This window comes from Ochlerotatus camptorhynchus, unplaced genomic scaffold (assembly GCF_037179485.1).
Source record: "Ochlerotatus camptorhynchus isolate MF236.1 unplaced genomic scaffold, CSIRO-AGI_Acam_v1.1 ptg000267l, whole genome shotgun sequence".
Lineage (NCBI taxonomy): Eukaryota > Metazoa > Arthropoda > Insecta > Diptera > Culicidae > Ochlerotatus > Ochlerotatus camptorhynchus.
The window spans coordinates 1,371,293-1,398,044 of record NW_027040757.1 but is presented as its reverse complement, the minus strand read 5'-3'; the positions used below and the strand labels follow the sequence as shown (position 1 = coordinate 1,398,044).

At 39.9% G+C, this 26,752-nt stretch overlaps 1 protein-coding gene across 4 annotated transcripts; it reads right to left on the bottom strand.

Annotated features, from left to right (window-relative positions):
• Window positions 1–965: 965 nt before the first annotated feature.
• LOC135705444 (zinc transporter ZIP1-like) lies at window positions 966–26,304 on the bottom strand. 4 transcript variants are annotated; one of them, XM_065227191.1, is made up of 3 exons: window positions 26,195–26,304; window positions 1,821–2,503; window positions 966–1,761 (listed from the first exon to the last, which is right to left on the bottom strand). In XM_065227191.1, exons 2-3 carry the CDS (start codon window positions 2,312–2,314, stop codon window positions 1,146–1,148), a joined length of 1,110 nt encoding a protein of 369 aa, XP_065083263.1. In that variant the 5' UTR covers window positions 2,315–2,503; window positions 26,195–26,304; the 3' UTR covers window positions 966–1,145. The 4 variants fall into 4 exon arrangements, with proteins under 4 accessions (XP_065083263.1, XP_065083265.1, XP_065083264.1 ...); XM_065227193.1 differs by having other exon boundaries at window positions 1,821–2,428; XM_065227192.1 differs by lacking the exon at window positions 26,195–26,304 and adding an exon at window positions 14,126–14,431.
• Window positions 26,305–26,752: the final 448 nt, after the last annotated feature.

Sequence of the window (26,752 nt, the reverse complement as noted above, 5' to 3'; positions counted from 1 at the left end):
ACACTTTTCTAGATTTCCCTTGTTTTTCTTTAGAATTATCGGAACTATCAATCTATCATCTTCAGAACTTTCTCTAGCTGATAAATTATCGCACTAAAGCTTCATGTTGATGTTAGTATAGCATTTCCTCCCAGCTCTGAAAATCGTAAACTTCACGTATGAAGAAACAAACACTTAGATTGAATTGTATGTATCTAGATAGAGCTGGAATTAGGGCGTAACAGTTTTTGTAAACAATTACTTCTCTCGATGATTTCTCGAAAGCTATGGCTTTCCCTGACAAATTGACATCACCATCGAGTAGGGGAAGACTTTCCCTCTGCGATTGATATGTTGGTTTGTGTAAGCGTCCCTTGAATTCCTAGAAATCAACGAGAGATTGGTTACAAAGGTTGTTACGCGCTAATTCCAGCTCTATCTAGGTATGTTTAATTATTGATGATGTTGCGCATTTCACAACATAGCAGACTCATGCGCTAAAAATAATGTCGCAGTTTTTTCGCCTGGGTCATGATCATTAAATTAACAATTATCTAAGTTCTATTACCGCTAGTATATCGATATGTTGTAACTATTGTAAAATGTAACGAAATATTACATTCAAAATGGTCTAGTTTTATTTGTCTTGGCCTGAGCGAAATGCGTAATACTTAATTCAACGAAAAAAACTGTAGTGATTTGAATATATAGTTTCAAAAGTCAATGATAATGATTTGTTTATTTTATTACAACACATTAATTACGTTTATAGTATTTTCCTGTGAAACGTGATGTATGATATTCAACACCAGGATAGTGGAACGTGTTCAGCGCAACGCATTTCTCAGTTTCGATGCAATGTTTTTTTTTTATTTCTTCGTCCAATCTCTTTCCATTCGCAGCTCAAAACTGAAAGCCGCCAGCTGCAGAGCGTTCGTCAAGGTCAATATAGGGCACCAATTTCGGCAAGGAGAAAGTTAATTGAATTGTTGATTCGTTACTGCATCTCAAGCGTTGTTTATTAATCGATAGACATGCATATTGGCACACTTTTTCCTCACATTTCTTAAAATATACCTAGATCTCTATTATTCACTTAAAATCAGTGTACTCACGTATGCTAAAAATAAATCTCTTGCGAATCGATCGACTCACGTAGCAGTTCGCTACTGTTCGGTTATGATAAGACTTAAAAAAGACATTACCGTAAAACCTAGTATCACTGCAAACAGCTGCAGAAGGCCCACATGTCGCACTCCAATTTCAACGCGTTTTCCCCGCTCTCGTGGAAGCACCTCACTGACGGTAACGTATAGCAGAGTGCCACCGGCCACTCCTTGTAAGCTCGGTATCACCAACTGGTTGAATGTTTGACCTATATCGTCTAGTATCATACCAACGGCGATACCGGCCACTGATCCAACGGCAAATGTTAAAATTTGAAGAATGTGAGAACAACGATGCCGGCTACCGTGTGAGCAAATTTCGACACCCAGGCAGAATCCTACTACGTATTTGTGAGCACTGACAGCTCCCAGCAGAAGTAGAACTGCTGGGGCTGTGCTCTGCACACCGATGGCTAGGCCTTCGAGTAGTGAGTGCACAACCAGTGCCAACAGCAGACTGAATACTCCAGTGACTGGTTCAGACATGTCTCCGGTTACCACCATCACTCGCGGGATGCTTTCGGTGGAACTAGATGAACTGGACATTCCCAATTGTTGACTGTCTCCTTGTATTTCGTAATCTGATGAACGTTGCGCAATTTGGATGGCACTGTCGCTAGAATTGAAACAGAATGTTCAGATCAAACAACGCGATGCTAATGCTAACAGACTAACCTTTTACTCAACAACTTTGTTTCCTCGCTTGTTCCGTAGCTGCGACTGCTATCGAAGTCTCCATTAGCTGAATCCCGACTAACACGTCTTCCGAAAGGTGCTTCACTTTGCTGTCTATGGTGATGCTCATGGCTGTGCCCATGGCTATGACCTACGCCACACATATGACTCAATTCATCAACTGCATAGATCAGAAAGAATCCCAGACAGAACACAATCTCTGCGTACTGCTTCAGTGCATCTCGCACCTCCGGTAACATGTGAACTAGAGCCGTAGCCAGCAGTACTCCAGCTCCGAAGCATAGCAAAAATGAGATCAATGCCGGAAAACGTTCCCTATTCCTTTGGGCAATAAATAGTGGCAAAATTCCTGACACAAAGCTTCCTACTCCTAGGGCCAGGATGGCTAACAATTTGGCTTCGTTTTTGTTCATGCCAGTTTCCGTTAGATGTGTGGTTATGTTTGACATCTCGTTCATGCTGGCAGGATCCATTGCAGTCGGGGATGATGTTTCGAGATCAGTTGCAAGCCACTCACTGGCTCCTAATATTTGATGGGGCTTCAGTGATGTGTCGTGAGAGACACCGTTCCATTTATCATTTGTTTACTGTTTTGTGAGAGATTAGCGTCATGGAAAGATTAGGAGACGCATACTCATAAACACACACACAGCGGCTGGAATCTCTAATTGTCAGACGGATAAAAAAGGTTTTTGTTTAGTATTTCTAGGAATTTCTAGGAGATGGATAGAGCAGTAACGTGAACTGTTGGTCAAGGCTACGTAGGTGGTATAATAATTAGCGCTGAGTTATGAAAATTGTCTGTTGGCTTACATAAATAAACGGTTGTGTTGTAAAGTGCTTTTCTGTTGATAGCTGGTAGTGATAAGAATCGGCCGTTCAACGGATAGATGAACGGCCGGAGGCAACCAACTGACCTGCTGCAAAGAGCGCAAGTATTCCATATTGAAGTATTATGTGTATTTATTGATTAGCTTCGATGCTTGACCCTTGCGTGCACAATTAGATAAAACAATAGTGGTATACGGGTTAATGCCCCTTTCTACGGTATGTGATTAAGAGCCCATTATTTCACATGCGCTTAAACCTGGTTGAAGATGTAAACGCAGGTGAATATCCTAATTAACTAAACGCGTATCAAAGTCCATAGAACATCAAGATTATAACTCAAGTTAAATTGAGTAGAACCTAGAAATCTTCAGGACTCTAGCACGTCTTCGGAGTTGAAGTAATCCCCCTAATAAATAGGTACCATACACTAACGCTTGGGACGATAACCCGAAATGGTGGTTAGGTGCTTCTTATGGTTATTGTTTATACGTGCCATCATCACCTTTTTCCGCATCGCATCGCACACGTAATAGCCCAAAAAACAGTTCAACAGCCGTTTGGTATTTACTTTGATTTATTGCGGTTTTATAATGGCAAGAAACTATCCTTTTTAGTTTAAATACTGCCTTCAATAGTGCATAACATTCTTGGTTAGTAGTTTAGCTTTATGCTGCTTTAAAAATCTTTTGAAGTCTGACGATAGAGTCAAATAGGTTGTATAAATGAATTTAATGCAGCACTCTATCCCTTCATAAAAGTATTTTGTAAATCAACCATAAGCCTTCCTAGTGTTTGTTTAGTGATGTCGTGACGAAATACTCTATGAAGGTGAACTTCCTTGGAGGTTCAGCAGCTCTGTCTGAACCGGTGCACAACAACAACATAAACAGAGCAGTCGAATGAGAAGAGTAAAGTGAATGCTGTCCATGAAGCACTGGAAGCCGACTCTTAGAATTGATGGGAATACATATAATATTTTCAATGGCGTTTGCGTCACGTTCTGAAAAACAGATCAGCCCTCTCCATAAATTTCGCTTCGATACTGATCTGAGCATCAGTGCCAAACTAGGACTGCGGATAACTGCCGACACGAAACTCTTCCAAAAATTCTAAGCAAGCGCATATAAAAACTTCATCAAATCAGAGGTGAAGGGAAACACTTCGGGAACGATTGAGCATCAACCTGCACCAAGTTATGCCGACACACTTCCTGTGTAATAGCTTCCAATGGGAGGAAATCGTCCTAATCGAGGTTGTCACGCAACTCGTTGGCTCACCGCTGGAATAGCAATGCACAGTGATTCAGAATGCAGATTTAGGTGGAAGGTATTGTTTTGAGCCTGAAATTAAAACTTTAGACTAAAAGTCTCTTCTACAAAGTTGTTCCTTATAGCTGAGCCCTCATTTTTATGACAATGAATTCTAGGGTGGTTCTTATTATCATTAAAATCAGAAATCTAACTTTCTTGTTTGAAGAAATTAAGGTATACATTTTTTGGCAAAGTTATAGCTGAGATAATTTCAAGCAACTTTGTAAATAAGAACTTCTTGAAGAACCGATGTAGAGCTATTTTCTTGAATTGAGTATATTGGGTGTATCTGAAAAACAGTTGTTTTGCTCTAGTTTTCTTATTTAAAATTTCTCAACAAAGGTGTCTTCAAATAACTTTTAGATCTTTAGAATGCGCTAATTTTTGCCGCACAGAGCTTGTCGATATCTTTCGCCAATCAAAAATTATTGACGTTTTTCTACTAAAAATATGTCCTTTTCAAATGTTAATATCTCTGGTTGGGGCAAACAAAAAATAAAGTTTTACGGCATTTGAAAGGGTGCATGTAAATTAGCTCAGCTGTAACTTTGCTAAAGAATGTATACCTTAATTTCTTCAAACAAAAAAGTTAGATTTCTGATTTTAATGATTATAAGAACCACCCTAGAATTCATTGTCATAAAAATGAGGGCCTAACTATAAGGAACAACTTTGTAGAAGATACTTTTAGTCTAAAGCTTCAATTTTCATATCTTTCCACCTAAATATGCATTTTGGACCACTGTGCAATGTTCAAAACTATCGAAAGAATAACAAATTTTGACGTTTATCTTTTTTCAGTCAACTTAACCACCATTAATGCCGTCATAAAACTAATCGGTTTAATATCAAGCAAAAATATTTTTGATTGATTGATGATAAAATTATTGAAATTGGTTCAGGGGCAGCTGAGTTATTAACGTTCAAAATCTTTCATAAATTTATTACATGATTCATTTTTGGCTTTCAGAAAGTGTACCGCATACAGAAACCACAGACGTACTTCTACGTCAAAATCATGCGGGGTAAAGTTTACCACCCCCACTTCCGATGACTGATAATATAAGATACCCCCAGCCACATGGAATAACACATGATCCTTGTCATATAAAAGGCTACTGTCTTCGGTAAAATTTCATTGTAGGTCAAGGCCGATTGGTTAGAGAACAGCAGTACAGAAGTTTCTCACTATGCGGCACTAATGTGCAAGTCAATTTTATGTATAACATATATCATGAGATCTTTACTATTTAGGAATTTTCCGACTTTGGGAAATGTTATTCAGGTGGCCAATGTCTTCTAATTTGTAGGCTGGTTGGTTCAAAATTCTCACTACGTGACACTAGTCTGCGTGTGGACTTCACGAAGATGTCCTGACTTCGTAGATGGTGAGGATTTCAAGATATAGCTTTTAGATACAGGAAGTTCACATGTATACTAGCGCCGCGTTGTGTACTCCAAAATTGAAATAAGTATAGATAATGTGACCATGTTTCCAGTCGCTATAAATCAATGGAGACGCATGGTAGTCAAGTTACATAGGAGTAATGAGCGAAAACCTAACAATTGATAACTTCAATGAAACGATGATTTTTTATATCTTGTGTAAAAGCCTAAAATTTCATGAAAAAATATAAAACATATTGCGCTCTCTGTCTACAAACCTTGAAAACCATAAAAACCATAAATAAAATACAATCAATGTTTTTCAATACAAAAGCCAATTTTTGACGTAGGACTACGTCTTCAATTTCTATACTGGGGGTCACATTAAAAAATCAAAATTCAGACATGGAACGAGAAATCCCAAACACGGACGTAATGATAGAGCGCAAATCAAGCACACGACACATTGCACATGCTCACATGAGCGAGCTCAACGCTCGGTTGACCGCTCACCATTTCACCAATCATAGGAAGGGATGAGAAAAGCAGCGGTGATAAAAACGCTTGCCAAATCGTTTTCGTCGTGATTTACTTTCGACCAGAGGACGGATAAGCGTCGGACACGACGTATGAGTGGAACAGCACGTTTTTCACCAATAATTGAAAGAACTAAGAGCAAACACGTTTGTTCCGACTACACGGTAGCCGTCCCAAACGATCAAAAGGCCAGAAAAAAGGCCACCATTTGAAAAACAACCAGCCCTTTTCAGGGCCAACAATTAAAAAAACGGATTATTATCGGATAGATTATCGACCAATTAAAAGAACTGAATGCTCAACATATTTGTTCCGTCCACTAGCGGTCCTACGTCAAGCTTCCGTTAGTGCCCCTAGGCACAGACCCTTCTACTTTTTAATATCGTTATATGTCTCTTTGACATTATTTTAAATACCTTTCATTTGATAGTTTGATGTTTGAGATCGGTCCAGTGGTTCAAAAGTTGTAAATTTTTGAAAAAATACCACCCTAACATGGAAATGGTAACCCCTAATGACAAAATATAAAAATATGGGTCTAATATTTTGCAATGGAAACCACTATATTGATTTACTATGGAATGGCTGTATATTTACCTTCATATATATTTTATATCTTTTGACAGTTGAACCATTGGACGACCCGTTTTTTTTTTAATTTACAGGGGAAATAAAAACATTATTGTTTTAAATATAGAAACACACACAAGCTAAGTTGCACTTGTTTCCATTATCAAGCATAGATTCATCATATTTAAGTTGTCAAAATTGATATGTATCTAACCATCCTGTTGTTTTAGGTACATTCAAATGTTCTTCTTCTTTGGCTATTAAAGGGTGTCTCCAGTTAAATTGCATCACTTTAAAAAAGCTGTAACATTTTGCCCTTTGGGTAAATTTTAAAGAAATTTTGGTTGATATGGCCTCAGCGTGCATTTTTTTTACACTGCGTGAGTTTCATTGGTAATTGGCGTTGACGGCGACTCTGTAGCTCTTTACTCCTACGAGAAAATTCTTAAGCAAACGTCATACTGTGGGTGAAACATGGCGGACTTTATACTATCCTTTCAGTCCACCGAAAATTCCCATAAGAAACTGTCTATATTTGCTGGAAGAGTGTTGTGAAAATCACTTGCATTACAAATATCACGGCAACCAAATATCACCACTGATGAAAAATGAGTTAGTGACAACCCAAGCAATGCAACTTTACAACTCAGCACTCACTTATTATTGTCTTCTTTCACTCTCAAAGGATTATACCAGACCCCCTTCACTCTTTGGAATATATAGAGACAGATAACAGCGCCAATAGGTTTGTGACGATACAACGTTGAACTGCACCGTTGGCAGAAAACACGCACACCATCATCTATACATGTACGCACCCACACCACGAGCGTAGGGTACATCGAAAATCAAAACACGAAGCGGTGTCATCACTCCTCGTCATCTCGTCACCTCAGCTTCGGCAGCTTCAGTTTGCGATTTCATTCGACGTCATTGAAAAATACCTTCGTTATAACATTGAAAAGTAATCATTATTCCAACGTAATTTTTGAATAGCTAATAGCGTGCAGCGTTGGCCAAGGAAGACCGAGAGGAAGACGGCATATTTTATTACTTTTGTTTAGCAATGATTTCGATACGTTGCGTTTTTTCCATGTACATATCCTTCTATGCTTATAAAGATTATGTTGAGCAACAGCTTCATAAATCATCAATTCTCGATTACTTTTACGAAGGGCCGGATCAGCATTTGTAAACCATGCATCTTACTGATACTGGTGGTAACATTGGAAACTCTTTCACTCGAAAGCAAAACATATTACAAGCCCATCATGATGTGAGATTTGCGATTTTTTTCTCAAGCGTTTCTGATGCGTATAACGTGGTTATGATTGAAAATCGATGCAATCATAACGAAGTGAGAATCTTGCTAGCACAATATAATGATGACATCGATCATCCTCTTCCCTCGGCTGATCATCAACGTCCGCATTGGCATATGTCATACTGTCATTTATTGATCCCTAGTGGTGAAGTTGGCGGGGGACTCCCGACAGTTTCAATGTGCACTCACCAGATGGCACTGCGATCACATAATGCAATGATCTTGATGTTCATTGCCTTGTTCGAGGAATTGATTAGTGGGATATCTTGTTAATTAAATATCTTTGATTATACCCATGGTCTTTCCATTCAATGAAACGAAATACACAAACGTTTCCTTTTGAGTACAACTTCTTTGAGTGGTATCTTCGGTGGTATCACTGTGCACCAGCTCAGCCACTCAGCCAATAGTCCATTCTACCTATATGCGCTAGTATTGATGTTCCGAAAGTGAGGATAACAATAACAAACCAATATTTTTGGCTGGAGCGAAAGTGAGGATAACAAACTTCTCACTTGAAAATGGGATTACACAAGTGTGCGTGTTATAAACGTCAGAAACGTCAATGTGAAACAAACTGGCAAAACGACCAGCAGCAAGCAGCTATAAATGGAACCTAACGCCTACACACTTAAATGTTTTCGCCGAGATTCCAACAGCCGAGTATTTCTGCAATTTATTTTGCAATTGCCGAGACTCAGCTAACAAATAACATTTTGCTGATATATCAGCTAACAAACAGATATTTTTCAGAGATATCAGCAAAAGTAAATGCCGAGGTAATCGGCTGTTGGAGATTTTACCGAGCTAGTTTAAGTGTGTACACACTAATCGAGTCAGTACGGTTTTACCGAGTTTTTGAATAGCGGAACTGTTCGGTAAAAGTTTAAAAATCTGTGGAAAATTTATTAATGAGAAAATTTGTGCTGAACTTGTACATACTTAGTTCTGTTAACCCCATTTAATGATAGAAAATAAAATTGATCGATTTCATTGATTCCTTACGGATAACGGTCATTTGAATTTTTACCGACTTTTTCAGCAATTCAAAAACCCAGTAAAAAAATACTGACTCCTGTAAAAAAATCTTAGTGTGTAAGTTCAGATAAACAGATCGTGCGTTCTAAATTTACCGCCTCTTTCTTTCCTAAGTTGTTCTGAAGGAAGGTTTGCGTGACATCACCACAACACTAACAAGAGTAACAAGGAAGAAATACATGTCAAATTCATGTTGCAGAACCTGTTTTTTTTTTCGCTCTTCCTGACAAGATGGCACTCATCGAACTCAACTTCGAGTATTCATTAGGGCCATTATCGCATACGTAAACAAGGGCTTCTTTAAGAAAGTTCTGGAAATTCATATTCTATCCATGCAAGCCACCGGGTACGGGGACTCTCTATCTACGTTCTCAACACAATTATCATGGTGGTCTACTTGGGTGAGATACCATTCTCGAGAAATTAACGGTTAAATTTATTGTTAACGTTAGTGACATTTGTGACAATAGGCCTTATGAAGCTTAGAAGGGATTTTGGACTCTCACTAACATCGAATCAATTAAAATAATTTTCGATTGGAAAATTAAGCTGGAGCAGACCCAAGTCTGTCGACGAATAAAGCAGAAACAATTCTCCATTTACCCGATATGGTAAGTAGGACTGTGTGGAATTATATTTTTAACAACAATGTTTATGTTATTTCTCTACCATCCACAGGTTTGTCACAAAGCTCTACCATCATAACGGGATTGATGGAGTCGATTGCATTCACGTATCCAGATGCTGATCAAAATAGTAGTTGGCTGCTAGAAAGCACTAGTGGAAGCATACCAATTGGAGAATTCATTCGAACATCCAAAGCAGCTCCAGGCGAATCTGATTTGCTACGAGGAAGGAACGGGAAGGTGAAACAGTGACATGGAGAGTACAATTAAGCCCTACATGTAATGCTTTAGAGAACAAGTCAGGGTGCAAGTGAGAATGCCGTAATAACGTGATTCGTGATTAGGGTGTAATTGCTTTTGTAAACAAAAACGTCAGTCGCCAATTTCTCGCTATTCGAAGCTAAATGTCACAAACAAACTATACTAGATGATAGAGAAACAATTCCTCCTCCTGTTTCCGATATTGAGCCGTTATCGCAAGAAATCGGCGATCAGCATGTTTGTTTACAAAAGCAAATTGTGAAAGCGATGTTGACCACTGAACATAAATATCCGAATGTATGTAAATTACATCTGTGCCAGAACAGAAAGATTTCTTTTTCTATCTGATTTGTGAGAAAACATTAATTTTTTCTTATGAAATGTATGGAAAACCTAAGAACGTAAACCAAAATTATGAATGATTTAAAATTCAGTCACAGTTCTGTACAGCGACACAACGGAATGTATTGTCCTCTGTCACTAAAATAGTCGCTTCGATTTTGGATCGCTGCGTTGCACGTTGCTCTATTTTCACTTCTTTGTAAGCTAACACACACTCGTAGCAAACCAGAGAATAAAGACATTTCAGAACACTGAAAATATCTTAATGACAGAAAGCGTAGCCAGATATCTCACGGTTGATTCAAAGGCCATACGAGTGTGAGTGTCATAAGAAGAGTGACAGAAAATCTCACGTGAGATTTTATTGTGACTCATCGTAACGTTGTAACCCCCGTAAGTCCCGTAACCTGGGTAGATCACCTTTTCGTGGTACGTTACGTGATGTAAGATCTACCACCGATTCCTAGTCCTGACTACTTCAAACTAGGGGAACAGGATTTCTCAGTAATCCAAGGAACACATCTTAGCCCTTGTTACTTGTTATGCCTTGTTGATAGTGACAAGACTCGGCTTTGTCTACCGAGGATGATCTTGAAACAAGGGAAAAATGAGTCAGTTAGTCTTCTATGTGATTCCTAATCTTCTATTCGTTGTTCCCTAGTTTGAAGTGGTTAAGACTAGGGTTCTGATGCATGGTCATTATCGGTGTCATTCCTTAATTTTATTGCTAAGGAATCCAATTTTGACTGACAAAGGGGCGCGCCTTTGGAGGGTGTTTCAACGGGTACACGACGTTAGGCATACGGTCGTTAGGCATAGGGACGTTAGGCATAATGTACGATAGGCATAATGGACGTTGGGCATAAAGGACTTTTGACATAATGGACGTTAGGCATAATCTACCCGATGAATTCCAGAAGGATGATAATGGGGACCGTCTATTGATTGCTGACTTCGGTGACAATAATGAAAGAGCCTTAATTTTTGGAACTCATGAAAACTTGCGACGTCTTGGACAGGCAAAGTATTGGGTTACAGATGGATCTATTGTGAGGGCAAATTGATATCTCTTTTATTATGAGTGGGACAACACTGGTTCCGTCAATGCCAATTTCTAGTTGTTTTGAAAATGGAGTCAAAACAACAGCACGTGCGCGAGAAAATTTTGCGCACTCACCTCAACATCCCACATGTTGGGAATCCAACAATCTACTGTTTTCGTGTCATAACACGTTTCAGAGAACATTTTACTGTCGATCGGAAGCAAGTGTTCCGTACTGCGTTGAAGATCACAAGCGAGTCAACTATTCCGTTAAGGATGTCGCGAAAAAACTTCACCTAACCAAGAAACGAACAGAACTACGTTCATTCGAGGTTCAGAAAGCACCAAACCGCAATGAACGACAGAATAGGACAGCTAGAACACACAAATCTTGACAAAACCACACTGCTTTATCATGAACGATGAAACATACGTAAAAGTGGACTTCAAACAAATTCTAGGAAACCAAAAGTTCGATGTTTCAGAGTCCCTCAGGAAACAGCAAGTGTCGAAGTTCCCCAAGAAATGATTTGGCAGGGGCGATTTGTTCTTGCGGAAAACGGAGCAAGCCTTTCGTAACAACTACAACCGTAAATGGCCAAATCTACTTGAATGAGTGCCTGAAGAAACGACTGCTTCCGTTTCTGAAATCACACAAAGTTCCTACAATTTTTTGGCCGGATCTAGCCTCTTGTCACTACTCCAATGAAGTTCTGTAGTGGTGCAAGACGACTGGGGTCAATTTAGTGCGGAAAGATCTCAATCCCCCAAACACACCGGAGTTGCGGCCGATCGAAAGATATAATGAAGCACTAACTCCGAAGGTATCCTAATGTTGTTACTACGAAGCAGGAAATGTTGAAATCATGGTTGAAAGCAGAAAAAAGTCGATTCAACCGTTGTACAAAAACATTCTGGGTAGAATTAAGAAGAAAGTTCGGGCATTTGGATTTGGTGAAGAAATAGAGTGAAATAAAGATACGTAATCCAAGCTTACATATAGTATTACATTTCCTGAAAATTTCATAGACTTATTTTTGGCGAGTACTTCTAAGTGGTGTAATTTAACTGTGAACACCTCTTATTTATTATGGATTTTTGAGATAATTTCCTTGTCATTTCAATACACAAAGTTCTTTCTTCAATACTTGGTTGATCTGTTGAGTTATTAATTTTCAAAGTACGTGATGTCCGGTAATATCCGAAAACATCAAATAAAATGTTCCAAGAAAATTCACTACAAAAAAAACTAAAACCCCACTTAAGATTTGAAAAAAAAAAATTAACGGAGGAAATGATTAATGTTCAAAGTAAGCTTTAAAATTAAGGTCATACCCATGTAACAATTTGGTTTTATGAGTGTTCTGTGGACCATGATTGTAACTTGTAGTATGCTTTATAACCTCGATAAAACTTGCAATATCGGGTACTTGGGTAATTTTACCGATTGTTTCACGCAAACCAAAAATCTATTACAATGAATGTTAGTTCCGTTTCCTATCATCCTCTGTTCATGAACATCGCAACGAATGTTAGAAATTGACCATGCAGGCGATGTAATGGTTTTTTGTCTTTTTTTATTTCGTGTTCCATCTACGCTTTCGACTATACCAGTAAGCTTGTAGAACGACGTACATTGTAGAACATTGTAGAACGACGCACACACTTGTCTCGAATCTCTCCAGCAGAAAAAGCATACGAAGTCGAGCATTTTTATTTCGTGTTGCATCTACGCTTTCGACTATAGGTACCAGTAAGCTTGTAGAACGACGCACATTGTAGAACATTGTAGAACGACGCACACACTTAACTCGAATCTCTCCAGCAGAAAAAGCATACGAAGTCGAGCATGCGAGAAAATGAGCGCTTCATGTTTGCTTTTAGGCTGACCATATTCAGAAGCATGGAGAGAACAGTGGAGAAAGCACAGGTCTGATAGCAATGAGGTACAGAGAGAGGTGAAGCAGATCGTGAAATAGGGTTGTATTAGTAAACCAAAAAATCAACGTAAACGCAAGTAGTGACGTCACTACTTGCGTGTATCGTACAGTGGTTGTGTGAGTGATTGCTTCACCTCGGTAATCCAGCTCATTGGTCTGATAGTCGCAACGTCCGTGGTTCGAGTCCAGTCGGCAACCTTTTTTCTATTTTTTTCGACATAATTAATTTCACTAACTAATACAACTCCACATTTTTCGGTCTCCAATTTTCTTACATCGGACCGCAGCTAGGTATATCGCATCCTCGGTTCATGCGGTCTCCACTTACATCCTCTGATGATGAATCCCACATAATTGTAAGCGAATCTTACATCCACCGGTTGGGTGTTCGAATTCCACAATAATTTCTGAGTGTGTACGTAAAGTTTGTTCATAGTCTGAGGAATAACATTCTTTTGTTCAGATGTTCGCTATGATTTTCCAATATTTTTTAAGAATCAACATCATAAAAGAAATTGCCAAGTGCCAATATAAATTATCAATTTTTTTATCAAAACACATTCCTTATCTTCCAAGTATTTTTGTTTATGATTTCGTCAACCACCCTAGGCCCCTGATACCGGTCAGTATGAAAACAACCACGTAGAATGAACTACCATTCCATGTGCCAAACACTTGCGATGGTATGTTTTATTTACGTCGAATGAACGATACGATTCCCTCTATACCAACAAAACCGACTTCCATACCACTACTGTAAACGCTGTAGTCGCTGTAGCTTTGTGTTTTCATGGTCACGTTTGTCAGAACGTTTCTCCCATATTGGCACATCGAAATGAACCTGGGAAAAGCACCGCGTATCGACCTCACATATGATAACATTATTGAATTCTAACAGTTCAACGCCGAACCAGTCTGCCAATTGGTTTCCGGGTATTTCCACGTCAGCTTACACACAATTCTAGTCTGAACATTGATAGCACTTCAAAACAACATTCACGATTCTGAACATGCACCGATGAATGCCACATAAGGAATGTTTCTGTTTTCACTATAATAGATAAGCATCGAACAAACCTTAGTGATGCATTGTTGCACTCGAGGAGAAATCTGTTCGACTTTTACAGACCCTGAACTTTTCTCAATGGTGATGCTTCGCGAGCATGATGATTACACAATCAATATGTTTTCGAGCGATATATATGCAACATCAGCGCACTTTACACAACGGGTTGATTTTGTTTTCGTTATTTTATTTTATTCGTTTCGCTGCTGGTAGGTACTCTGAGTCACTTTGTTTCGACACACAAAAGTGGGGTATTACTGGTGGATGGATTGGGAATGAACTAAGAGTCAGTAAAAAAAAAATAAGCAGCAGAACGCTGTTGCTACAACGGCATAGCGAAAACGTCTGACAGATAGAGAAATAGGAATGACACACTAAACCAGGCAAAACGATGGCAAATGTACTACGTTGTCGATCCAAACACCGAACTAAATGAATGGAACTGTATATGCCACCACATGCATCGCTGTGCAATGAACCGTGGCATCTTTTTTTTTCGGCCGCGCGAACGGTGCTCCAATTGAAAGATTTTTGCTTTGCTATAATTCGCCTGACACTTTTTGTCTTCAAGAATAACACTATATAAATAACATACAAATGGAAATCAATTAAATTACACAGATTTAATAAAGTATTATAAAAATGGACTGTAAATCAAATCTCGAACAACGATGATCTTGAGCGTGTATAGCTCACCAATCACAACACGCCCACGCAAACTAACTTTAACATTTGACAGAGCAAACTTACTCTACCATATGCTGGTGTCGGTTTGTCTGAATGAGTCCTTATCCGCGAGAAATCAACGTTTAAAGTCATTGTTTACATTTAGCACATAGGCCCGTTTCACATGTTGCTCTAGAAATGTAGAACTTCTGCCACCTATGCCACACAGTCAATGAGATCGACTCAAATTTGGGTTTAGTTTACTTAAAATCTCAAAAGTGCAGGAACTGAGTCATGAGCAAATTTGCCTCCTGTTTTCCTGTGGAAAATTGACGACAATTTTACTCAATCTAGAAGTAGTACCGATAGACTGAGTAAATCCAATCTTGATTATTCCCACATTCAGGATTTTTTTCCTGGAAAAACCTTGAAAAAGTCAGAAAAATTTACTCAGCGAGTTCCTGCACTTTTTGCGATTTATGAGTAAACTGAACTCAAATTTGGGTCGTGTCACCAATTGCAGGCTTATTTCCTCATAAATTGAGCGCAAAGTGCAAACATTTCAGCCTATCACATTGAGGAGAACGATTGCACAGCTTTTTGAAAACATATTCACATTGAGGCAAACACAAACCAAAACGAAGAAAGAGTGGTGCGCTTAGATACAGTTACTTTCCTCAATGTGCTCTTTAAATGAGAAGTTTTTCAATTTGCTCCCGGTGCACAAAATTTACAACCGGGATTCGAACCAAGGACTCTGGAAGCCAACCAGTTAATCCAGCGACACTTGCTGGATCGCTGTGATGTAAACCAAATAAGAACCATGACTCATCGCACCAACGGATTCAATCAAGCAAAAAAAAAATCTCAAGGAAGAACATAATCAAGAGCCACATGTGAAAAGGGCATACAAGCATTTTATAAACAAACCTTTGTAGGCCCTTTTCTCACCAACCAAGGGTCGCCTACGCAAACCAACAACACCATCGGGAAGGGGAAAGTTTCCTCTACCGGGTGATGTTGATGGGTTGCGTAGGTTGCATATGGGTAGAGAGAAAAGGGCATAAGAAGGTGTGTTTACAAAAAGCGTGTATGCCCTTTTCACATGTTGTTATTGTAATGTGGTTTCTCAGTTTTTTAACATTGAGGAGGCCGTTCGAACAGCCGTCTTCAGGTTTAAAGAGGAAGGTCGAAGCAGAGTTGCGACCTATCACAATCACGATCGTCAAACAGCTGATGGTAGTAACACTTTGTACATTCCTATCAATGTGCTCGTCGAAGCTCTCTCCATGACCATCCATCAAGTTGACGAAAGAAGTAAAAAGCAACTGGTGAATGTCGTCTTTTGTTGTGATCCATCACCGATCTGGTCATTCCCGACAATCTTCACGACACTCATATGTGCTCGTTTTGAAGCAGTTGCTGCTTTGCTTGCTTATGTGAGTGAGTTGGTGAGTGAGCCCAACAGCTTCCGTTTCATGTTGCCTGCTTTGTTTGTAACTCACACAGTCGCGCCTGCCGAGACGAACTTGGAATGCGTAGGCATTGTTTTTATTTTCTTCTGTCGTTTCGCTTTTTCTCATGATCGTACTGCAGAAGTCCTCACTGTTTTCGTTGTGCATTTCATCATCAGCAGCGAGTGTAACGTTTTGCTTGTGAGCAGCGACCATTACTGGTGATTGTTGTTTGCCATGGCTCTAACTCTCACTGTGTGACAAAACGATCTGTCGGCGATAGTCGGTTGATGCGAAGACGAGTGTCACGTGAGTGTCATGATATTTTGCATCACTGGGTCGAAGCAAAGTGGAGAAGGGCTCTGTCGTGACTGGACCGAGGTTTCCAGCCTCGGTCACGGTTCCACGAATCTACTGCTCAGCTGGTGGTCCGATGTAGTAACCGGACCGAGGTTTCCAGCCTCAATCACGGTTCCACGAATCTGCTGCTCCCTCTGTTGGTCCGCTAGTGCCGCTATCCCTTCTGCTGGTGGTCCTTTGCTGGTCGTCCGCTCCCTCCATAGTCCGTCATAAGAATGCCGTCAACGAGCTTAGGTACCTCATATGTGTATCTCTAGCTGTATCAAAATTCCTGAACCAATCAGATTCCGTTTACATACGGCCTATCACGCTTCACGCTCACTCGATTCTACTCATTTCTATTCCACACTAACTCTATCTACTACATTCTTCCTCTTTCCTACTCTCCTTAATTGAAGATCGGGGGCAATTTATCAACCCTCTCGGGGCATTTTATCAATCCTTTCGAGGGAATTTCTTCTACCTTCTCGGAGGAATTTCTTCTACCTTCTCGGAGGAACGTCTTCTACCTTCTCGGAGGAATTTCTTCTACCCTCTCGGAGGAATTTCCTCTACCTTCTCGGAGGAATGTCTTCTACCTTCTTGGAGGAATGTCTTCTACCTTCTCGGAGGAATTTCTTCTACCTTTTCGGAGGAATTTCTTCTACATTTTCGGAGGAATTTCTTCTACCGTCTCGGAGGAATGTCTTCTACCTTGTCGGAGGAATTTCTTCTACCTTCTCGGAGGAATTTCTTCTACCTTTTCGGAGGAATTTCTTCTACCTTCTCGGAGGAATTTCTTCTACATTTTCAGAGGAATTTCTTCTACCTTCTCGGAGGAATTTCTTCTACCCTCTCGGAGGAATTTCCTCTACCTTCTCGGAGGAATATCTTCTACCTTCTCGGAGGAATTTCTTCTACCTTCTCGGAGGAATTTCTTCTACCTTTTCGGAGGAATTTCTTCTACCTTCTCGGAGGAATTTCTTCTACCTTTTCGGAGGAATTTCTTCTACCTTCTCGGAGGAATTTCTTCTACATTTTCAGAGGAATTTCTTCTACCTTCTCGGAGGAATGTCTTCTATCTTCTCGGAGGAATTTCTTCTTCCTTCTCGGAGAAATTTCTTCTACCTTCTCGTAGGGATGTCTTCTACCTTCTCGGAGGAATTTCTTGTACCTTCTCGGAGGAATTTCTTCTACCTTGTCGGAGAAATTTCTTCTATCTTCTCGGAGGAATTTCTTCTACCTTCTCGGAGAAATTTCTTCTACCTTCTCGGAGGAATGTCTTCTACCTTCTCGGAGGAATTTCTTCTACCTTCTCGGAGGAATGTCTTCTACCTTCTTGGAGGAATTTCTTCTACCTTTTTGGAGGAATTTCTTCTACCCTCTCGGAGGAATTTCTTCTACCTTGTCGGAGGAATTTCTTCTACCCTCTCGGAGGAATTTCTTCTACCTTCTCGGAGGAATTTCTTCTACCTTGTCGGAGGAATGTCTTCTACCTTGTCGGAGGAATTTCTTCTACCCTCTCGGAGGCATTTCTTCTACCTTCCCGGAGGAATTTCTTCTACCCTCTCGGAGGAATGTCTTTTACCTTCTCGGAGAAATTTCTTCTACCTTCTCGGAGGAATGTCTTCTACCTTCTCGGAGGAATTTCTTCTACCTTCTCGGAGGAATGTCTTCTACCTTCTTGGAGGAATTTCTTCTACCTTTTTGGAGGAATTTCTTCTACCCTCTCGGAGGAATTTCCTCTACCTTCTCGGAGGAATGTCTTCTACCTTCTCGGAGAAATTTCTTCTACCTTCTCGGAGAAATTTCTTCTACCTTCTCGGAGAAATTTCTTCTACCTTCTCGGAGGAATTTCTTCTACCTTTTTGGAGGAATTTCTTCTACCCTCTCGGAGGAATTTCCTCTACCTTCTCGGAGGAATGCCTTCTACCTTCTCGGAGGAATGTCTTCTATCTTCTCGGAGGAATTTCTTCTACCCTCTCGGAGGAATTTATTCTACATTCTCGGAGGAATTTCTTTTACCTTATCGGAGTAATGTCTTCTACCTTGTCGGAGGAATTTCTTCTACCCTCTCGGAGGCATTTCTTCTACCTTCCCGGAGGAATTTCTTCTACCCTCTCGAAGGAATGTCTTTTACCTTGTCGGAGAAATTTCTTCTACCTTCTCGGAGGAATGTCTTCTACCTTCTCGGAGGAATTTCTTCTACCTTCTCGGAGAAATTTCTTCTATCTTCTCGGAGGAATTTCTTGTACCTTCTCGGAGGAATTTATTTTACCTTCTCGGAGGAATTTCTTCTACCTTCTCGGAGAAATTTCTTCTATCTTCTCGGAGGAATTTCTTGTACCTTCTCGGAGGAATTTATTTTACCTTCTCGGAGGAATGCCTTCTACCTTCTCGGAGGAATTTCTTCTACTCTTTCGGAGGAATTTCTTCTACCTTCTCGGAAGAATTTCTTCTATATTTTCGGAGGAATTTCTTCTACCTTCTCGGAGGAATTTCTTCTACCCTTTCGGAGGAATTTCTTCTACCTTCTCGGAGGAATTTCTTCTACCCTTTCGGAGGAATTTCTTCTACCTTCTCGGAGGAATTTCTTCTACCCTTTCGGAGGAATTTCTTCTACCTTCTCGGAGGAATTTCTTCTACCCTTTCGGAGGAATTTCTTCTACCTTCTCGGAGAAATTTCTTCTACCCTCTCGGAGTAATGTCTTCTACCCTCTCGGAGTAATGTCTTCTACCTTCTCGGAGGAATTTCTTCTACCTTCCCGGAGGAATTTCTTCTATCTTCTCGGAGGAATTTCTTCTACCTTCTCAGAGGAATTTCTTCTACCCTCTCGGAGGAATTTCTTCGACCCTCTCGGGGGAATTTCATCTACCCTCTTAGGAAAATTTCAACTGTCCTTTCAGGGAGCGCCAGTAGCATCATCGAAAGAAAGAGGATGGTTCTCACTTACCGAGTTGCGCCATTGCCATTGCCGACTGGACCGAGGTTTACAGCCTTGGTCACGGTTCCACGAATCTACTGCTCAGCTGGTGGTCCGATGTAGTAACTGGACCGAGGTTTCCAGCCTCAGTCACGGTTCTACGAATCTGCTGCTTCCTCTGTTGGTCCGCTAGTGCCGCTATCCCTTCTGCTGGTGGTCCTTTGCTGTTCGTCCGCTCTCTCCACAGTCCGTCATAAGAATGCCGTCAACGAGCTTAGGTACCTCATATTTGTACCTCTAGCTGTATCAAAATTCCCGAACCAATCAGATTCCGTTTACATACGGTCTATCGCGCTTCACGCTCACTCGATTCTACTCATTTCTATTCCACACTTACTCTATCTACTACAGGCTCATGGTATAGAAAACTGAGTGAAGTTGGAATGTTACCTTTATCTTTTTCTGCTCTGAGGTGGATCCATGCCTGTGACCAGTTGCATCAAGGTTGGTTATATATGAATATCGAAAAAAGAGGAAATAAGACCGCGTAAAATAAGGGTTGGATATATTCTTGTTAGTCTTATTATTCTTCCTGGATTTGACGTTACATGAGTTTTCTTCTGCTCTTAACTCATAGCGAATTCGTGCGAAACTTCACGTTAGTGCGCACCTCAACCTGAAGTAGTTTTTAAAAATAAACGATCAAACTAACGAATTCGACTGAATTTCGAGTCTATTATGATTCAATTTTATGTCAAAATTGACGCTCGTATATGTCAGTCTCAGAGCACCTAAATTTACATTATTTTTTTTTAAGTGTGCAACCTATGTATGAATTTTGGTGAAAAGTACAGTGTTACAACAGGGAAGTCGAGAAAACTTCCAACCAGAAAGATTTCTATACTGGACCGGGAATCAAACCCACCGGCAGGCATAGAAAATCATTTACATTAATTTGGTGCATTCATTTACATTCATTTGCCTCTAACTTTTTTCATCAACAGAATTCCCTATATTGATGTATAAAGCTTTTGTTGGTTTTGATATTAACTACAACTTTGGTGAATAACTCAAATCTGTATCTCTTATGCACACACTTAGAAAAATCATGTTAATTTAGGTGCTCTGAGACTGACATATACGAGCGTCAATTTTGACATAGAATTGATCATAGTCATAGATACCATTAAGTGCGTTACTTCGAACGTATCCATGTCTATGGAAAGTTGCAGGAACATCCGCTGAGGCAAGTTCTGTGACAAATTCTGATGAAAAATGAGCAGCAAAGAGCTCACATTTCTCCTCACCTATTGTTTCAACATCGACATTTTCTGAGATTTAGAAGAAAAAAAGCTGAACCCAATATCTTGGATTTTTTTTATTTTGTGATCATGAAAGTTTTCCAAGCTTTAGATTCCGAGAAATGGTTTAGGAAAATTTTCATACTGTAGACATTTTTTCAAAGACTACAATTTTGTAAAAAGAAAAACTCGGTAGCTTTAGTATTCGTCCAAACTTCGAGAAAAAAAACATGTCGCAGAATCTTGAATTCTAAGAATAGTTCATTAAATTGTATTATACATAAAGTGTTATTTACGTTTCAAAAGCATTTAAATTTTTCTAGGACTGTGAACTTACAGTCTATATATTCAAAATATGAAAATTGTTCAAGGACGCACCATTTTCATAATTTGTTTGCCTCAAAGATCTCGAATTTATTAGTCCCAGCATTGAAAAATTGGTCCAAAATCTCTAAAATTCATCCCGGAATCTTACAATTTTTTTCAAGATCGAGATTTTATGTCCTAAAGCATGCAACATTTTCTCGGCTCACGATGCTTCAATCTTGGAAAATTTTCCTTCTTCCATAATACAGTATTTTCCCGTTTTTGTCAGCCCCATCTGAAATTTTAGGCTGACAAAATCGAGATATTTTCCTTTTCAATATTTTGACCATCAAAATGATTCTGAAATCAAGTTCAACCATTATTTATTAATGGAATTACTGATATCTGTTTACTATTCTTACAACAAAGGGTACACCAAACGTCTCGAAAAGTTTGCGTACGGTGCGTTGAGCCGGTACGTACGATTCGGTTTCCTTAAATTCCACTTGGTTTTCTGCGCTGCAACCAAGGCTGAACCTCCAAATCTCAGTATCAACGTAAATGTACTAGCCAGGAGCCGTCTCTTGCTACGGTTTGGCCCCGACATGTTCGGTATGACTCTGGCTACCTCTGGATTGCCTTCGCTGCCTTCTCGTAGGCATATTCTACGTGGCTATTGAAGCCAAACTGTCGTCGACCAACACTCCCAGGCACATCAAACCGCACTTCTAGTTTATTGCGTGCTCCCCAACGGTAATTTCTAACCGCTGCAGCGCTTTGTGGGATATCTTCAGCTTCGCTCCATGCATTAGGTTTCCAATCATGTCGACCGCCTCGGACCAACATTTCCATCTATTCCATCGTTTTGCCTGTTACCGTACGACGACGTCGTCCGCAAAGCCAACGATCTCAACTCGTTTGGGTAGCTTCAGCGTTAGACCGCCGTTTTAAATCACGTTCCAGAGCGTTGGACCAAGGATGGAGCCTTGTGGAATTCCCACCGTGATCCTAATCGATCTCTGTCCCATATTTGACTCGTAGATCAGAACCCGATTCTGGAAGTAGCGTCGGCCTCCCAGCTGGAGCTGTTGAACGCATTCTTAACGTCGATCGTTATCCGTAATATCGACCTCCTCTCCACTTCTGTTTCGACACCTTCTCGACTCTCTCGACAACTGTCCAAATTGCATCCACTGTTGCTCTTTCTTTTCAAAATCCGAACTGCCTCTCCGACAATCCTTGCTCACTCTCCGTGCATTTCGTCAGTCTGTTTAGGGTGATCCTCTCCTAGAGTTTTCCGAGTGTATCCAGCACGCACTGTTACGAGTTGCTCGTTGGTGACTTCTTCGTTATCTCCCTCTCCGTCTACGTACGATGTAGGTGGCCAGGTCGTTGGATCTTACTTCGAGAAAAGTTCTTCCACGATGACTTTCAGGTTCTCTAAGCAAATTTCAGCGGGCATGACTTGACATCTGATCTTCGCCATCACAAAACGGTGTGCGTCGTTGGCAGCAGCGTCTCGACCCAGCTCCAGTTGACAGTTTGACTTGCTCTGTTTTATCTTTCGTTTATGTGCTCGTAACATTCCTCTACGTTCCTCTCGGTCTGCTTCTGTTCTTGGTCTCTGAACACGTCTTCTGGCTCTGAGACAACTAGCGCGGAGGGTGCTAATTGCCTCGGTTCAGCAGTAAGCTGGAGACCGTCTGTTATTTAGCTCCAGTTTCCTCGACATGGTCGTGTCACATTCTCTCCCTAACGATTCTGTCAACTCGTCTTCCACTTCAGATCGCAAGTTCTCGTCCTCTGTACTGCCACCGGATTACTTTGGCCGATGCCATATCGCATTGCATGATGGTCACTATGGGTTTATCCTTCACACACTCTCCAAAGTGACGTCGATAATGGATTCCCGGCCATCTCTGCAAAAAGTGCTGGTGGTGCCTTTATTGAACAGACTAATTTTCAGCATCGCCAGAGCTCTTGCGTTGGTACATCTGTTTCCCCACTCCACTGCCTAAGCATTAAAGTCTCCTCTGATGACTACCGGTCTTCGTCCGATCAGCTCTTCGGTAAGTTCAACCAGCGTCTCGTGGAACTGCTCCATCGTCCATAGAGTGCGTAGCAACTGCATATGAATACTCCGTTAATTTTGGCGATCACGAAACCTTCTTCTTGAAAGGGGTATCTGCCCATAACTCGTATTGCAGCCATCCCAGCTCTATCCGTCACCTAGTTACCGTTATCGGGAGGGACTCAATACATCTGTGCAGTGTCGCAATAATTGAGGTTTATTTGAGTTACCTCTGTTATTGTTGCGACAAAACAATGAAGTGCCAAAAAGTTCAGGAAAATCTTCAGACTGACGAAATCGGGGAATAAAAGCTGACAAAATTGGGGGTGGACAAAATCGGGAAAGTACTGTAATCAGATTTTTTTTTTAGAAAAGTTCTGTAGGTCCCAGTTATGATAATTTACAGTGTTACAAATGTTTCTATATTTGAGATTTTTAGAATGGATTGTACAAGATTTAGGCTCATTTTTGCAGTGAGGCTCTATGATTTTATACGAAGCCATGATTCCACGAGATTTTGGAGATCTAGATCATCAACATGTTAATGTAAATCTCATCTATTTTTTTTCAACAAAGTAGGCGTAAAGCAATTCTACTCATAAAATTAAACACACCTATTTTTTATTGCTACAAAATTTAGCTGGGTTTTGCCGGGCTGGCAGCAAAATATTATTGCTGAACGACAATGTCGCAGAAGTGACAATTCTTTACTCTAAATTCACTGCCTCTTTCAGCAAATCCAAGTGGAAACCATTTTGCTGTATAGCCAGCGATATAAATTGATTTGATTATATTGATTAGGTTTGAATATTGGCTTAGAGGCTTAGAGAAGTGTTATGCATGATGGTTATTTATTTAAAAAAGCACATTTGATTGCCGTTATCTTTTTTCGTCAGTGAGATCTTGCTTTTTAATTGTCTAATGTAGGCAGAAACTCAGGAACATTTGGAGAAAAGTGTTCGCTGGAATCAAATGCATAATATTTGAAATTTGAATAAGTTACTTCATTATACCTGGTAAATGCGGCTAGCTATGTGGACGAAGAATTTGTTATAAAACGCACTTCGATCCATGAAAACAATAAACGCGGAAATATAAAACTTAAAACACATCCCTGTTTTGACAGATCCTAGTAGCTGAACATCCAGCAAAAATTTTTCGCATTGCTGGTTATTCAGTAAGGGAGAACAGCCCATAATGCACCCCTGGGGTAAAATGCCCACTTATAGAAAAACAGCGATAACTTTTCCTCAGATGCATTTTCCGGGTAACGGTTTGTGATTGTTTTCAACTGGAGGTTTAACAAATAATTCTTGATCATAAAATCATGTATTGACCTACTGATGCCTTAAAAAAATTGCATTTTGTGCAAAACAGGACACAGTTGTTAAAATCATCGACTGTAAATTAAGCTTTTATCATCATGTATCACGAAAAAAAAAATTAAAAAATTTACGTTTCGTATATTTTTTAGATATTTTACTTGATGAATCACAGTTTAACATTCTATTGAGATTTTGAGACCTTATTTCTGATGTAACATAAAGAAATAATCATTTGAAATACCGCATCCTTTTGCATTATCTACTTGCAGGGGTTATGGTTTGTTTACCATGGGGTGCATTTTACCCCAATGTTGTGGTGCGTTTTGGCCATTGTTGTCGTGCGTCTTGTCCCAATGTTGTGGTGCATATTGCATCATGAATCAGGCGTTTTGCCCCGCTATCATTTTGGAAGCAATTTAAAAAATACCTTGAAAGTCATGGAAAATCATCCTTTTGTAGTTCTAAATCACTCGATCTTTGTAGAAAACATGGTAATGAACCAAATGCCATTACTTTCTTCTTGATTTTAGCTTCCATTCGCCAGCCATTGACGATTTTGCTTAAAGGGTGCATTTTGCACCATCCTACCCTATAATGTATTTTTGCTGGAAGTAGTTCAGCAATCCGTTTTGATGGAAATCGACTCTGATTTTTGGTATGTATGATTATCTCTAAACATTAATTTTGAACGCCTTATTGTTTGAGTTAGGTTTATTATTAAATAACCGGAGAAAACCCGGGAATTGAAAAATTGAATTTGAATGGACTACTTTTCCTGAAATTTTCTAATTCGACACTTGATGAATTGAATTGAAACAAGAATTGTAACTTTACGAAATATGCTTGCCATATTTTTTATTGTAACAAATACTTTGTTGTTGAAACCAATAAGTGCGTCCGTCTTTACCGCTTTTCCCCCTACAGACAGCTGTACGGGCAGTTTTTTGATACTCTGTATGTCACAGTTTGATTGATTGCCGTTGGGATTCCAATCAGCGAACTTATTGTTCACCAAAGTGCCCTTATATCATGATTGAAATTACACCAATTCCGTCTAGACACTTATGTTCGTAATAAAGCTATAGCTATACGTGATGAGTGAGTCAACTTCATGATAACGTGTGTCATCAAAAGGCAAGTGGCTGTTCTCCATACACTATACTCACTATTCTAATATCAAGAATACGCCCATATTAGTCACTTTGAATCAGTTTGCTCGATCCTGCATCTTGACGAAATCGAAATCGAAAATGGGAATTTTTTTTAGATGAATGACCATAGTACCAAACAAACGGAATGGGGTTTTTTCTGTGCCTTTGTTAGCCCGAAAGATCTTTCGTTTAATTTCTTCCAATTTTATTTATACGTCGCAAAAAGGAATGTGTTTCACTGCGCAAGCGAAGGTGTGGATTGTGGGATTCTAAAAGGCACATTTGAACGGTACAGATTCCTTATCGAAGCTTGTCTGCCTGTGACGTACTTTGGAAAGCAATTCAATTAGCATCACCACCGGTATGTAGTCTGGTTAGTCAAACGGTGCTAAGTGATAATCTTCATCTGTTCTGCATTCGAAAAGAACTAAATCTGGTTTCATAGTAGCGCATCGCAATTCATCGAACATTTGTGATCCATCCCTAGAGGGCCTGGTAGTTGATTCCAAAAATATTACATTTTCAAACACTACCATAACATACCTGTTAGAGCTCGAACGCCTTATCGCGACACGCCGCTATATAATCCACCGAAAATAAGCGTTCTCCACCGATAAGCGATTTGTCTGGTTCTACAGTCGCGCGAAAACTGACCTCTCTACAATTCGTTACAAACACTGCTCGTTAGCAACAACCCGTGGCTGTTCGTTGGGAAAAATGAAATGAATTTTACCGTACCTACACAAGCAACCAACGAAGGCACACAAACGGCAACATAGTCGTTAAATGAATTCAAATGCGCTAGTATGGGTGTGAGCATATCAAACAGTGGGTGGGTGGTGTATGGGGGGGAGGGGAAGGTTTGTATTATACAGATAAACTGGCCTGTAGCAACAAAGCAAAACATTCGTTATACCTATGCATGTCCTTTATCACGTATTTATTGGTGTTTGTACCTATCTGATGTTTTTTGTTTACCATAACAACCGGCTTTAATAGCAGGTAAGAAACATTACTATCAATAAGAACGGTCGACAAGGGCTGATTTGAGAGTGTTGTCTTGTGTGTTGTTAGAGCGAAGGTACATACCTGAATATCATT